The sequence below is a fragment of the Scyliorhinus canicula genome, chromosome 13 (genome assembly GCF_902713615.1).
Source record: "Scyliorhinus canicula chromosome 13, sScyCan1.1, whole genome shotgun sequence".
NCBI lineage: Eukaryota > Metazoa > Chordata > Chondrichthyes > Carcharhiniformes > Scyliorhinidae > Scyliorhinus > Scyliorhinus canicula.
This window is the reverse complement of record NC_052158.1, coordinates 156,979,592-156,994,673: the sequence shown is the minus strand read 5'-3', so window position 1 is coordinate 156,994,673 and position 15,082 is coordinate 156,979,592. Positions and strand designations below refer to the sequence as shown.

Here is a 15,082-nt window from a genome sequence, read left to right as displayed (position 1 = left end):
TCACACACACATTCTCACACACACACTGTCACATTCACATTCTCTCACACACATTCTCACACACACATTCTCACATACACATTCTCACACACACATTCTCACACACACACTGTCACATTCACATTCTCTCTCTCACAACACATTCTCACACACACACTGTCACACACACATTCTCACACACACATTCTCACACACACACACTGTCACATTCACATTCTCTCTCTCACATACACATTCTCACACACACACTGTCACACACACATTCTCACACACACATTCTCACACACACATTCTCACACACACATTCTCACATACACACTGTCACATACACATTCTCACACACACATTCTCACACACACATTCTCACACACACATTCTCACACACACATTCTCACACACACATTCTCACACACACATTCTCACACACACATTCTCACATACACATTCTCACACACACACTGTCACATACACATTCTCACACACACATTCTCACACACACATTCTCACACACACATTCTCACACACACACACTGTCACATTCACATTCTCTCTCTCACATACACATTCTCTCTCTTACACACACATTCTCACACACACACACTGTCACATTCACATTCTCACACACACATTCTCACACACATTCTCACACACACATTCTCACACACACATTCTCACACACACACTGTCACATTCACATTCTCACACACACATTCTCACACACACATTCTCACACACATTCTCACACACACACACTGTCACATTCACATTCTCTCTCTCACATACACATTCTCACACACACACTGTCACACACACATTCTCACACACACACACTGTCACACACACATTCTCACACACACACACTGTCACATTCACATTCTCTCTCTCACATACACATTCTCTCTCTTACACACACATTCTCACACACACACTGTCACATTCACATTCTCACACACACATTCTCACACACATTCTCACACACACATTCTCACACACACACACTGTCACACACACATTCTCACACACACATTCTCACACACACGCTGTCACACACACGCTGTCACACACACATTCTCTCTCTCTCTCTTACACACACATTCTCACACACACACTGTCACACACACATTCTCACACACACATTCTCACACACACACACTGTCACATTCACATTCTCTCTGTCACATACACATTCTCTCTCTCTTACACACACATTCTCACACACACACTGTCACATTCACATTCTCACACACACATTCTCACACACACATTCTCACACACACACTGTCACATTCACATTCTCTCACACACATTCTCACACACACATTCTCACATACACATTCTCACACACACATTCTCACACACACACTGTCACATTCACATTCTCTCTCTCACAACACATTCTCACACACACACTGTCACACACACATTCTCACACACACATTCTCACACACACATTCTCACACACACACACTGTCACATTCACATTCTCTCTCTCACATACACATTCTCACACACACACTGTCACACACACATTCTCACACACACATTCTCACACACACATTCTCACACACACACTGTCACACACACTGTCACACACACATTCTCACACACACATTCTCACACACACATTCTCACACACACATTCTCACACACACATTGCCACACACACATTGTCACACACACATTCTCACACCCATTCGTATTTTCACACACACATTTTTACTCACACACACACATCTACATTCTCACACAAACATATTCTTACACACACATTCATAGTCACACGCACACACATTCATATTCTCACATTCACAAGATACTGATTAGATTATTATTATTCTCACACGCATTCATAGTCTCACACAGACACATTTACAGTCACAGACACACATGCACACTCAGACACAAACTCACACACGCACACTCGGACACAAACTCACATACGCACACTCAGACACAAACGCACACACGCACACTCAGACACAAACTCAAACAGAACACACACATACTGACAGGCAAACCAAACTGAGCAAATACATAAACTCACATGCACACGCTGCCACACATACAAACACATGCACACCTTCACATATTCACACCTTCACACATTCACACACACACACACCATCACACAGAAATTCACACACACAGATACAATAAACATACACACCTTCACACCTACACTCAGACACACGCGCACACACGCATGCACACACACACACGCACATACATCACTGACCAAAGCTAGAGTCTAGATCTTTCCCGGACAGCATGGTTGGAGATTCTCATCAGGTGAAGGAGATACAGATCAGGGCTGTTCTTACTGTTTGATCGTTGGTTGTGCCGGGCGGTAAGGAGACATTCCGAGAGACGCTTCCCACATCAGTCAGTCGGTGCTCGTTATCGTCCCACCTCCCGTATGCCAAGTCAATGCCACCAACGAACGCAACCGATTGGTCAATGACCACGATCTTCTCATGGTGGGCCCACAGGTACACAGAGGAGGAGACGTGATCCGGGTGCCTCATCACCTGTGAGAGAAGGAAACCATAGCAACAGGTTGGTGCACGTTCAACAAACTGCTGTCCAGTCACTCGGCCGATGTGGAGAAAAACGGGAATGGCTGGAAGATCTTCACCTTCAGGACTGTCTTTCAGGAACTTGGGACTTTGTGAATCTGTAAATTCTGATGATCCTTCACTGGGATGAAAGTTCCTCAACACTCAAACCTGCCTGCAACCTCGTTCATGGAACTGTTCCCCCAAGGGAGGAGCAAGGACAAAATCAAAGTTATGGGCAGGGGGGAATGTTCAACAACAACTCACATTTAGCTGGCACCTTTAACTTAGCCAAAGTGCTTCCCAGGAACAATTACCAACTTTAATTTGACACTGCGCCACCCGAGGAGATATGATTTAAAAACATTTTTTTTTAAGAGTACCCAATTATTTTTTCCAATTAAGGGGCAATTTAGCGTGGCCAATCCGCCTACCCAGCGTATCTTTGGGTTGTGGGGGCGAAACCCACGCAGGCACGGGGAGAATGTGCAAACTCCACACGGACAGTGGCCCAGGGCCGGGATTGAACCTGGGACCTCAGCGCCGTAGGCAGCAATGCTAACCACTGTGCCACCGTGCTGCCCCCGAGGAGATATGATGACAGGTGACTAACATCTTGGCCAAGGAGACTTTAAAGAGCCTCTGACTGGAGGGAGGAGAAGTAGAGAGGTGGAGATGTTTGAGGAGGGAATATGTGAGGTGAGGCAACTGTAGAGTTCAGTTGGTCTTTCCTTTTTATTCTGTGCATGAAGGTGACCTGCACTTTGCAATGTTTTACAGCTACTCCTACACTGAAATGTAATCATTGTGCAGTCAAACACAATGCACGCGACCTCAACTATCGGGAAGGGCAAAGGTGATAGACACATGAGAACATGAGAAAGGGACATAAAGATCCTTCCATCTGCCCGCAGTCTCTCTGTCTCTGGGTCTAGTGAAAGCTGAGCAGCCAACAATGGAATAAAGGAAGTGGGGGAAGCAGAAGTGGCCAGAAGTTATTTTTATTCTCCTTGCAGCGGGAGGAAGAGGTGGGAGTGACGGACGATGGCCTGAAGGTGGAAGTAAAGAGTCACACTCGAAAGTAATAATAATCTTTATTGTTGTCACAAGTAGGCTTACATTAACACTGCAATGAAGTTACTGTGAAAAGCCCCTAGTCGCCACACTCCGGCGCCTGTTCGGGTACACGGAGGGAGAATTCAGAATGTCCAATTCACCTAACAAACACGTCTTTCGGGACTTGCGGGAGGAAACCGGAGCGCCCGGAGGAAAACCCACGCAGACGCGGGGAGAACGTGCAGAGTCCGCACAGACAGTGACCCAAGCTGGGAACCGAACCCGGGTCCCTGATGCAGTGAAGCCACAGTGCTAGCCACTGTGCTATTGTGAAAAGGAGGCCAGTTTGATAAACCACCACTGTACCGCTTGCTCTGACCAATAACCTTTTAGGCACAGCTTTCATGGGTGGCACGGTAGCACAGTGGTTAGCACGGTTGCGTCACAGCTCCGCCGTCCCAGGTTCGATTCCCGGCTTGGGTCACTGTCTGTGCGGAGGCTGCACTTTCTCCCCGTGTCTGCGTGGGTTTCCTCCGGGTGCTCCGGTTTCCTCCCACTGTCAAAAGATGTGCGGGTTAGGTGGATTGGCCATGCTAAATTGGCCTTAGAGTCCAAAGAATAGGGATAGGGTGGAGGGTGCTCTTTCCAAGGGCCTGTGCAGACTCAATGGGCTGAATGGCCTCCTTCTGCAATGTAAATTCTATCCTATTCTATTAGAATACAGAGTGATACATTTCTTTGCAAGCCATGTCGTGTTCCCCGCCACCCCCCACCCCCCCACATCCCCCCTAATGTTACCAGAAGAATATTGAGGCACTGTGGAAGTTGTCAAAAAAAGAAGCACAATGGTGTGATTATCAGCATCAGGAAAGTTTGAACAAGCTAGGACTCTTTTCACCAGAGAAATGAAATTCAACGATGTGGAATCTTTAATATTATGAGAAAGGGATTGATCGGATGGACAAAGAGAAGGGGCAGGGCGGGACAGGGGAGGGGCTTGTTTAGCACACTGGGCTAAATCGCTGGCTTTGAAAGCAGACCAAGGCAGGCCAGCAGCACGGTTCAATTCCCGTACCGGCCTCCCCGAACGGGCGCTGGAATGTGGCGACTAGGGGCTTTTCACAGTAACTTGATTTGAAGCCTACTCGTGACAATAAGCCATTTTCATTTCAAGAGAAGGGGCGGGATTCTCCGATTCCACGCCGATCGGAGAATCGCCGGGGGGGCGGGGGGGGCGAATCCTGCGACGCCAGCCCGCCGATTCTCCGGTGACGCAGGCACTGGGCCCCCCTGCCTGCACCACGGCGATTCTCCCAGTGCAATGTGCTGAGTGCCCGCCGAGTTCGACCGTGTCCCGCCGCCGTCGTTCTCGTGTGGTCCGACCCGGTGGGCCCTCGGCGTTCTCGCTGCGGGGGGGGGGGGGGGGGGGGGGGGGGGGTGCGGCCTGGTGGGGGCATCCGACTCCGGGGGGGGGGGGGGGGGGGGACCTCCACGGTGGCCTGGCCCGCGATCGGGGCCTACCGATCGGCCGGCGGGCTTATCGCGGTGGGGGCCTATGTTCCTCCGCGCCAGGCCCCTGAAGGTCTCCGCCATGTTGCGCGGGGCCGGCGCGGAGACGGCAGTCCACACACATGCGTGAACTCGCAACGCCCGTAGCGGCATGCGGGACCCGCACCACCCCTGCTGACGTCCGTATAGACAGCTGGAGCTGCGTAAGGCGCTCCAGTGCCGTGCTGGCCCCATAAGACCATAAGACATAGGAGCGGAAGTAAGGCCATTCGGCCCATCGAGTCCACCATTCAATCATGGTTGATTTCAACTCCATTTACCCGCTCTCTCCCCATAGCCCTTAATTCCTCGAGAAATCAAGGATTTATCAATTTCTGTCTTAAAGACGTCCCGGCCTCCACCGCCCTCTGTGGCAATGAATTCCACAGACCTACCACTCTCTGGCTGAAGAAATTTCTCCTCATAAATTTCTCCTCACCGCCCCCTGTGCAGTGTAAAATCACTGATCCTAGGGGCCCTTGTAAAATGCTCTGGTGTTTACGACGGCGTAAACCCAGGATCGGAGAATCCCGCCCAAGGTGCTTCCACATGTGAAGGAGACCAAGACCAGGGTCATAAACATAAGATGGTCACTAATAATTCCAGTAGGGGATTCAGGGGAAACTAAAACGGTGAGGGTGTGGGACTCACCATCAGATGGAGTTGCTGGGGTGAGTGGTAACAATGTATTCAAGGGGAAACTGGATAAACGCAAGTAGTAGACGAAGGATTTGATGATAGGATGATATGGAGTCGAGGGCAAACACCAGCATGGACCATTTGGGCCGAATGGCCTATTCCGACTCTAGGAATTCACAGTTACATTATATGTCTTTGATTTACAAACCCATTGAGAACTCGTGCTGAATCGATGGCAACGCACCTTAATGTTCGGGTGAAGGTGCAGCAAGGTCCGCTTGCTGTATTCACTGTTGATACCAAGGGCAAGTTCCACCTCTTTGTAGAGAATCACAAAAATCTTCACCCCTTGTTGCTGCCGGCAGAGGGACGGAAGAAAATTAACTCAAACCAGCCTCACTTCAACGAATGCTGAACATCACAAGGTACGCACGGAATCGTACAACATATTGAAGAAACTACCCCAACAGTGCAGTACTCCCTCAGTGCGACCACCAAGAATGTGAGCCTAAATTATGGGCTCAAATCACTGGAGTGGGACTTCAGAACATGACCACTTGACTTAAATGGACATGACTGATGCCCAAGAGAAATGGCCCTTTGCTATGGCATTCCCCTGACCCTGGACTGTGGGTTCGAGGGTCAGGGAGGGGAAAGGGACGCCCAATAATCTCACCCCTCCCCGTGGCCTGTTACTGTGGCAGCAGGCAACGGAGATCCATGGACCTGTCCTACGGTGTACATGTACAGACATGGAAGAGAAGAACTCACGGCTTTGCGCTTGAGCACGCAGTCCAGCCTCCAGTGATTCCCCTCCACCACCGGCCTCTTGAGAAAGATTTCTGGACTCAACCTGTGCTCCACCAAGTCAGAAAACAGAAGAATTATAAATAGTCACTGACCGCACCAGCATTTCACTTTAGGCCTGGAACATTCCTTGGGTCACACAGTAAGTATCAAGAATATTTTCTCAACCATTTCCCGAACTCTCCGGATGGTTTAATTTTAGTTAATCTCTGGATTGGAGTAATACTAGTGGGGAAGCATTAACCTCCCCTCCCTTATTGTCTTTAGAAACTGAATTGGGCTTTGCCCTTGTAACGCCAGAATGGCTTGCTTCAGAGGGGATCCAAAGTGAAGCACATTGTTGTGGGACTGGAGGCGATTGTAAGGGTAACGGCGTTGTTTATGTTGCTGCTGGGCATGTTTGGACTGATGAGATGTCTGGGATGATCTGGCTGTTGCCACACTCAGCGCCACCCAGAAAGTCTTCAGCTTCATCGAAGTTGATTTCACAACTCCGCAGAGCTGAGAAGATTAAAGGATTTACATTTAATAACAACGTTTAAACCAGATTTGGAATACGCTGTCTGAAAGTGAGGTGGATTCCAATCCAATTGCACGAAGGCAGACTTTTGTCTGCTTCCATAGCTGGTAATACCTGGAACAGGTTGCTAGCCTGTCGCCGGGGGGGGTATAGCTTCAGGGGTGCCATTCACACCAAGTACGGCTGACCAGGAGCCCCTCCCGCTCTTACCAGTCAGTGTGTTTGGAAGGATTTGCAGGTTCACAGACAAAATCTGTTTGTCCCCGTTACGAACCTTCCTTGGCCATCAACTTCTGGCTTGGGCTCAAACCCAGAGGTCGGCCGCGAAACCGTTGACTGGCCAGCCTCCATCACTCTCTGGGGAAGAAAGTTCCAGACCCTCGCAATCCTCCGTGAAAATAATTACCCCATCTTAAATTGGAGACCCCCTAATTTTTCAACCGTGTCCCCCAGGTTCCAACCCCTCCCCCTTCCCGAAGGGGAAACACCTTTCCGGCATCCACCCTATCAAGACTAAGATGAGGAAAAATGTATTTCGACACAGGGTTGTGAATCTTTGGAATTCTCGAGAGGGTTGTGAATGGTCAGTTGTTGAATACAGTTTGATAGACTTTTGGGAATGAAGTGAGTTAAGGCACAAGGGAATAAAGGAAGACAGTGAAGTTTAAGTTGAATATCTTATTGATGGACGGAGCAGGGTCAAGGGGCCAAATGGCCTCCTCCTTCTACTATACTTTATATTAAGACAAGTGAGCGAAAGTTTGGCCTAACTGGTGAGGTTTAACGGTAGCTTCCCCAGGTGGGGGTTGAATGCTCTCGAGCCATTACCCTGTTTGATGTTTTATTCTCTTGCTTCCGAAGAGTGTACATGATACAAAATGAGCTCATCTTCAGTGAAGACACAGAGCCCAAAGGGAGTGGGAGAAACAATTTTCAACAGAATCAAACATTCAACACCAAGATCACATCTCAGCTGGAAAAAGTAATGCTGCGCCTACCACCAATCGGTGATGAATATTTCCTCTCTCGCATTGTCCAAAGCATTGGCCAAATCTTCAAAATATCCTTTTGCATTTACGTACCTGCCAATAAAGAGAAGCAGGGGTGAAGGCTATTCATTCATACAACATTGCATCAAGTCCCAGACAGACCTAGAACACATTGAGACGGGGCAAGTGGGAGAAGCAGTAGGGGTGGTGGGTGAGGAGTGGGAGGTAGGGAGGATGATAGATCAGTAGGTGGGAAAGTTGGTCAATCTGTGGAAAGTGAAAGCGCCTCTGATGATTTAATGGCCTCTTGCTGTGCATGCACAGAAATAAAGTCACCATAGCCCCAGATGACCATAGGCTGCTTTCCCCTTTGAGGGGAGAGAGCTGACTGGTGGAGATTTAACCTGAGGATCACCACACCTCAGACGAGAGGCAAGGTTGAGAAGGCGGAGCCTTCATGAATAACCCCAGCCGGTACAGGAATTGAACCCACGCTGCTAGTCTCACTCTGCATCACAGTCCAGCCGTCCAGCCAACTGAGCTAAACCGGCTCCACCCCACAAACAGGCACAGTGAGGAATTCAGCAATATCGGTTCCCCTACGTCTGATTGGTTACCATTTGCACAATGTGTTTTCATGCACGGCACTGAAGGATTTGAAACGTTGATCTTCGAGAAACACTTTTGCGTGATTCTGAATGAACTCTTCTATCTCTTGACCCCACCAGCGAGCATGGCGGTAATTGTTGCATTTGATAATCAAAGTCCTGGATGGGGACAGAAATAACAGAATCAAATTAATGTTCTAGACTCCATCAGTACGGACCTTCAGATAGTACAGCGCTCCCTCAGTACTGACCCTCTGACAGTACAGCATTCCCTCAGTACTGACCCTCCCACAATGCGACACTCCCTCAGTACTGCCCTCTGACAGTGCAGCGCTCCCTCAGTACTGACCCTCTGACAGTGCGGCGCTCCCTCAGTACTAACCCTCTGACAGTGCAGCGCTCCCTCAGTACTAACCCTCTGACAGTGCAGTACTCCCTCAGTACTGACCCTCTGACAGTGCAGCACTCCCTCAATACTGACCCTCTGACAGTGCGGCACTCCCTCAGTACTGACCCTCTGACAGTGCGGCACTCCCTCAGTACTGACCCTCTGACAGTGCGGCACTCCCTCAGTACTGACCCTCTGACAGTGCGGCACTCGCTCAGTACTGACCCTCTGACAGTGCGGCACTCCCTCAATACTGACCCTCTGACAGTGTGGCACTCCCTCAGTACTGACCCTCTGACAGCGCAGCACTCCCTCAGTACTGACCCTCTGACAGTGCGGCACTCCCTCAGTACTGACCCTCTGACAGTGCGGCATTCCCTGAGTACTGACCCTCTGACAGTGAAGTACTCCCTCAGTACTGACCCTCTGACAGTGCAGCACTCCCTCAGTACTGACCCTCTGACAGTGCGGCACTCCCTCAGTACTGACCCTCTGACAGTGCGGCACTCCCTCAGTACTGACCCTCTGACAGTGCAGCACTCCGTCAGTACTGACCCTCTGACAGTGCGGCACTCCCTCAGTACTGACCCTCTGACAGTGCGGTATTCCCTCAGTACTGACCCTCTGACAGTGCGGCACTCCCTCAGTACTGACCCTCTGACAGTGCAGCACTCCCTCAGTACTGACCCTCTGACAGTGCGGCACTCCCTCAGTACTGACCCTCTGACAGTGCGGCATTCCCTGAGTACTGACCCTCTGACAGTGAAGTACTCCCTCAGTACTGACCCTCTGACAGTGTAGCACTCCCTCAGTACTGACCCTCTGACAGTGCGGCACTCCCTCAGTACTGACCCTCTGACAGTGCGGCACTCCCTCAGTACTGACCCTCTGACAGTGCAGCACTCCGTCAGTACTGACCCTCTGACAGTGCGGCACTCCCTCAGTACTGACCCTCTGACAGTGCGGCACTCCCTCAGTACTGACCCTCTGACAGTGCGGTATTCCCTCAGCACTGACCCTCTGACAGTGCGGCACTCCCTCAGTACTGACCCTCTGACAGTGCAGCACTCCCTCAGTACTGACCCTCTGACAGTGCGGCATTCCCTCAGTACTGACCCTCTGACAGTGCAGCACTCCGTCAGTACTGACCCTCTGACAGTGCGGCACTCCCTCAGTACTGACCCTCTGACAGTGCGGCACTGCCTCAGTACTGACGCTCTGACAGTGCGGCACTCCCTCAGTACTGACCCCCTGACAGTGCGGCAGTCCCTCAGTACTGACTCTCTGACAGTGCGGCACTCCCTCAGGACTGACCCTCTGACAGTGCAGCACTCCCTCAGTACTGACTCTCTGACAGTGCGGCACTCCCTCAGTACTGACTCTCTGACAGTGCAGCACTCCGTCAGTACTGACTCTCTGACAGTGCAGCACTCCCTCAGTACTGACCCTCTGACAGTGCGGCACTCCCTCAGTACTGACCCTCTGACAGTGCGGCACTCCCTCAGTACTGACCCTCTGACAGTGCAGCACTCCCTCAGTACTGGCCCTCTGACAGTGCGGCACTCCCTCAGTACTGACCCTCTGACAGTGCGGCACTCCCTCAGTACTGGCCCTCTGACAGTGCGGCATTCCCTCAGTATTATATTGGGATATGTTTGTGAAGCCACAGGGGCTGCCATTGAGCTGTGAGTCCAGCTGATTATGCTCCTGCAGGCTGCTGCATGGGAGATAGTCACAGGAAACCTACAAATGCTGTGACTCAAATCAGCTGACTCCACAAAGTCCAAATTTCAACCCATGTAAAATTCTATGAACAAAACTCCGCTTGAGTGGTTCGTGAGCCAGTTTCGATTGTTTGACTTGCTCTCTTTACACACTTGCCAATTCCCCAGTAACAACAAATTGATAGATACGTGACACGAACTCTTCCTGGATTTCATTTGAAATCTTATCGACAATCGCCTGGCAAAATTTCCTTATTACTTTCCCCTCCGGGCCAACCTTTACAGGCAACCAATTGGCGATTGATGACTTTCATTCGTCATTTCATCCTGCCACATTGGATCTTCACAATTGTAAATTGACACAAGCTCCCTGATAATTGCCCCTGCCTGTGTCAATATTTGCACCACGCATCTGTAAATTAAAAATCACCCAGGGAACCAACCCATAATATCACAGAACATCAGTCAGGCTGACACTGGTCAACATTCACTCTCTGCTGGTAAACCCCATTGGATTCTTTGTGCAAATCTCTGACTGACTGTTGGGGGCATAATTGGGAGATTCCTTGTGGCGCACTCAGGTAACGTCGCTGCTCGTGGTGGGCTTGGGTACAGATTGCCGCTAACGCCACCGCCATTCCTTGTGGCTGGTACAGGGGGTGGGATTATCTTTGGAAGTGAGCTGCAAGAATGACTTCAGCTTGAAAAGCTTTTTCATTCAGAGCGATGTGAGTGTGGTGCCCTGAAGCCACTGCACTCCAGCTGAGCTTTAAGCAGTGTTTTATAAAGGTTTACAATACCAACCTCCATTGGTAGCGCACCTTTAGATGTGTGAATCATCCCAAAGCGATTCGCAGGAACGTTATCCGACAATATTTGGCAGAGAGGTGTGTAACCATTCAGTCAAGGAATCCAAGTTGCTGTGGCAACGTGCCTGTTGTAGCTGTGAGCTGTGGATCGAGGCTCCACGTTTCTTTCCATTGCACGGCTAACCAGGAATTTCTCCCGCTCTTCCCAACAGTCATTGGCGTGTCACAAGGATTTGCTAGTTGATACTCAACCTGTTTGGCCACGTTTTGAACGCACCTCCCTTGACCATCAGATCTTGGAGCAGGACTCGGACACAGAGCTTCAGACTCAGAGGGGGGACCCTACCCACTGGCGCTACAACACTTCAAAGGTGTTAGGACAGGGGTACAAATGTTTGTGAAAGAGGTTTTGAGGTTGGAAATGTTGCAAACACTCAGAGGTGTGAGTCAGTCTTGACGGATGAAATGACCTTTTTGTGTCCACGTCAGTTTTCATACGTTAATGCATCAACTTGGCTTTGTTTCCTGTGAATGATGAGTGGAAATCAGCCAGGACTCCTTCATACTCTCCTGCGCCTCTGCTGATTATCAGCTGAGGCAAAGTCTGACTTGGCTAACGTTGCACAAACCCCGTGCTGTATATATAGCACCTTTCACAACCTGAGGACATTCTAAAGGGTTTTACAGTCAGCCCTGTGCTTTTCGGAAGTCATGATGTGGAGATGCCGGCGTTGGACTGGGGTGAGCACAGTAAGAAGTCTTACAGCACCAGGTTAAAGTCCAACAGGTTTGTTTCAAACACAAGCTTTCGGAGCACTGCTCCGAAAGCTAGTGTTTGAAACACACCTGTTGGACTTTAACCTGGTGTTGTAAGACTTCTTACTTTTCTGAAGTGTAATCATCGTCGGGATGCACGAAAGGCAGCTTCCAATTCGCGAGCAAGACCCATAAGCGGCAAAGCGACATTAACCGGAGAAGCAGTTTGAGCGATGTTGGCCGAGGACACGGGGAGATCTTGCCCTGCTCTTCTTCTAATGCTGACCATGGGAATGCCCCTGTCCACCTGCCAGAACAGACAGTGTCAGCCCAGGTTACATGCTCAAGTCTCCAGAGTGCGACTTCAACCAAATCCTTCTGACTCAACGGCACGAGGACAGCTCCCTGGGCCCCGGCTGTTGATTCTGATTTGGCTGCTGCAGGAATTATTACCAAACAAAGACGCTCCGTGCCATACCTGGACAGGTTTTCAATCCTGATGCCGTATTTAGTCTCAGTGTCCTTGGCACCCAGTTTGATGCTGAATTCTTTGTCCACAAGCAGAACAAAGGCGACGGCGCCAGAGTCTGGTTTCATGTACAAGAGAAAAGAATCTTTCACCGCTAACCATCTGGGGAGGAAAGCAGAGGAACAGCATTCAGATCGGACACCTCCAACACCCTCTGCCCAGTCCAACACCGAGATTTCAGGATAAAGTAAGCCCTACGCCTTGAAAGGAGATAATGAAGAGTCATAAAGTTATTCCGCACAGAAAGAGGCCATTCGCCCATCGTGTCTGCGCCAGCCATCAGACACCTGTCTATTCCAATCCCATTTTCCAGCACTTGGCCCATAGCCTTGTATGCTACGGTGTTTCAAGTGTTCATCTAAATGCTTCTAAAGTGTTGCGAGGGTCCTCGCCTCTACCATCCTTCCAGATTCCCACCACCCTCTGGGAGCTAACGTTTTCCCTCACATCCTGCCTAAATCCCTTAACTCTGAAATTAAATCTCTGCCCCCTGGTTATTGACCCCTCTCCTATGGGGAAAAGTTCCTTCCTGTCCACCCTATCCACGTGCCTCGTCATTTTGTACACCTCAATCAGGTCCCCCCTCAGCCTTCTCTGCTTTAAGGAAAACAACCCCAGCCTGACAAGACCCACTTGATAGATGGAACGTCCCAGCCCAGGCAGCATCCTGGTGAATCTCCTCTGCACCCTCTCCACCCTCTGCACCCTCTAAGGGGCTGTTTAGCACAGGGCTTAATCGCTGGCTTTGAAAGCAGACCAAGCAGGCCAGCAGCACGGTTCGATTCCCGTAACAGCCTCCCCGAATAGGCGCCGGAATGTGGCGACTAGGGGCTTTTCACAGTAACTTGTCTACTTGTGACAATAAGCGATATTCATTTCCAGTGCAATCACATCCTTCCCATAGTGTGGCCACCAGAACTGCACACAGTGCTCCAGCTGTGGCCTAACCAGTGCTTTATACATCACAACCTCCCTGCTCTTATATTCCACGCCTCGGCTACTAAAGGTAAGTATCACATCGGCCTCCGTAACCACCTTATCTCCCTGTGCTGCTGTCTTCTGGGATCTCTGGACATGACCCCCAAAGCGGGAACCTCATGGAGAATACAATAAGTTGCATCAAATGGACTGAGCTCACTCTGCCCTCCCCTGCCTATGTTTAGTTGCAGGTGAAAAACATATCACTGTCTTATTTGTTACTTCCAGACTTGACGACTCTAACCCATTGCTGGTCAGCATCCCATCCTCCAAATTCTTTAGATTTCAGTTCACCCGAAACTGTTGCCCATGTCCTAATTCACACCAAATCCCATTCACACACCTCACCGACCCACATGGGCCCCCAGTCCAACAAGTTTTCAATATTAAAATTCCTCCGCAGCCTCGCTCCCTTGTCATGTCATCCATCTTAAAGCCGTACCCTAATTCCAGTCTCTTGCACATACCCAATTGTAACACTCCACCATCGGCGGCCGTGCATCAGCTGCCTGGGCCCGAAGCTCTGATATTGCCTCCGCAAACTTTCTCCATCTCTCCCCATCTTAAAACCTCTCTCGAAAACTAAGGCTTTAATCGCCTTTCACTATATGTGGCTCAATGCCAAAGTTTGGGTGACAATTACTTCGGTTCAGCACCTTGGGATGCTCTGCTGTGTCAAAGGTTCTATATAAATTCAACTTGCTGTTGTTGAACTGGTTTACATCAGCACAAGAGGACATGTTGAAGCTGCTGCCCTGGCAGTTACCCTTCTCTCCATGGATGTCACATTAACCGACAGAAGGCTAACAAACGGCAATGTTACCCACCTCTTGGACCAACGATAACATATTTGACTCCTCCCGCAACAATTGAGTCCTGGAATTCTGTGACCCCCGGAGCGTTTCATGACAAAGCCTTCCCTACAAAGGAGAAGGAATTCTGATTAATGGCAGTGATCCAGAACATGAGGAAATATCTCCAGCAAAACATGAATGGGCTAATTTCATGGGCTACTTTGGCAGTTGGGTGGGGGGGGGGGGGGTGGGGGTGGGGGGGTGGTATCTGGTTGTAACCGATTGGTTGCAATCTGGAGATAGGGGTTGGCAACCCTTTTAGATTGCCCAGGAATTGGAGAAAATGCCCAGGGCACAACGCGGGGAGGAAAATAACCGGAGT

At 50.0% G+C, this 15,082-nt stretch overlaps 1 protein-coding gene across 5 annotated transcripts in view; it reads right to left on the bottom strand.

Moving 5' to 3' along the window:
- The window catches only part of LOC119976532 (phospholipase D1-like), a 196,672-nt gene that overhangs the window by 54,241 nt on the left and 127,349 nt on the right, over positions 1–15,082 (bottom strand). For all 5 annotated transcript variants that reach the window (XM_038817094.1, XM_038817092.1, XM_038817091.1 and 2 more), the window contains 7 exons: positions 14,734–14,826; positions 12,878–13,030; positions 8,732–8,881; positions 8,124–8,207; positions 6,570–6,651; positions 6,043–6,153; positions 2,322–2,528 (listed from right to left, as the gene is read on the bottom strand). In XM_038817094.1, coding sequence (XP_038673022.1) covers positions 2,322–2,528; positions 6,043–6,153; positions 6,570–6,651; positions 8,124–8,207; positions 8,732–8,881; positions 12,878–13,030; positions 14,734–14,826 — 880 coding nt within the window. The remainder of the gene's footprint in view (positions 1–2,321; positions 2,529–6,042; positions 6,154–6,569; positions 6,652–8,123; positions 8,208–8,731; positions 8,882–12,877; positions 13,031–14,733; positions 14,827–15,082) is intronic.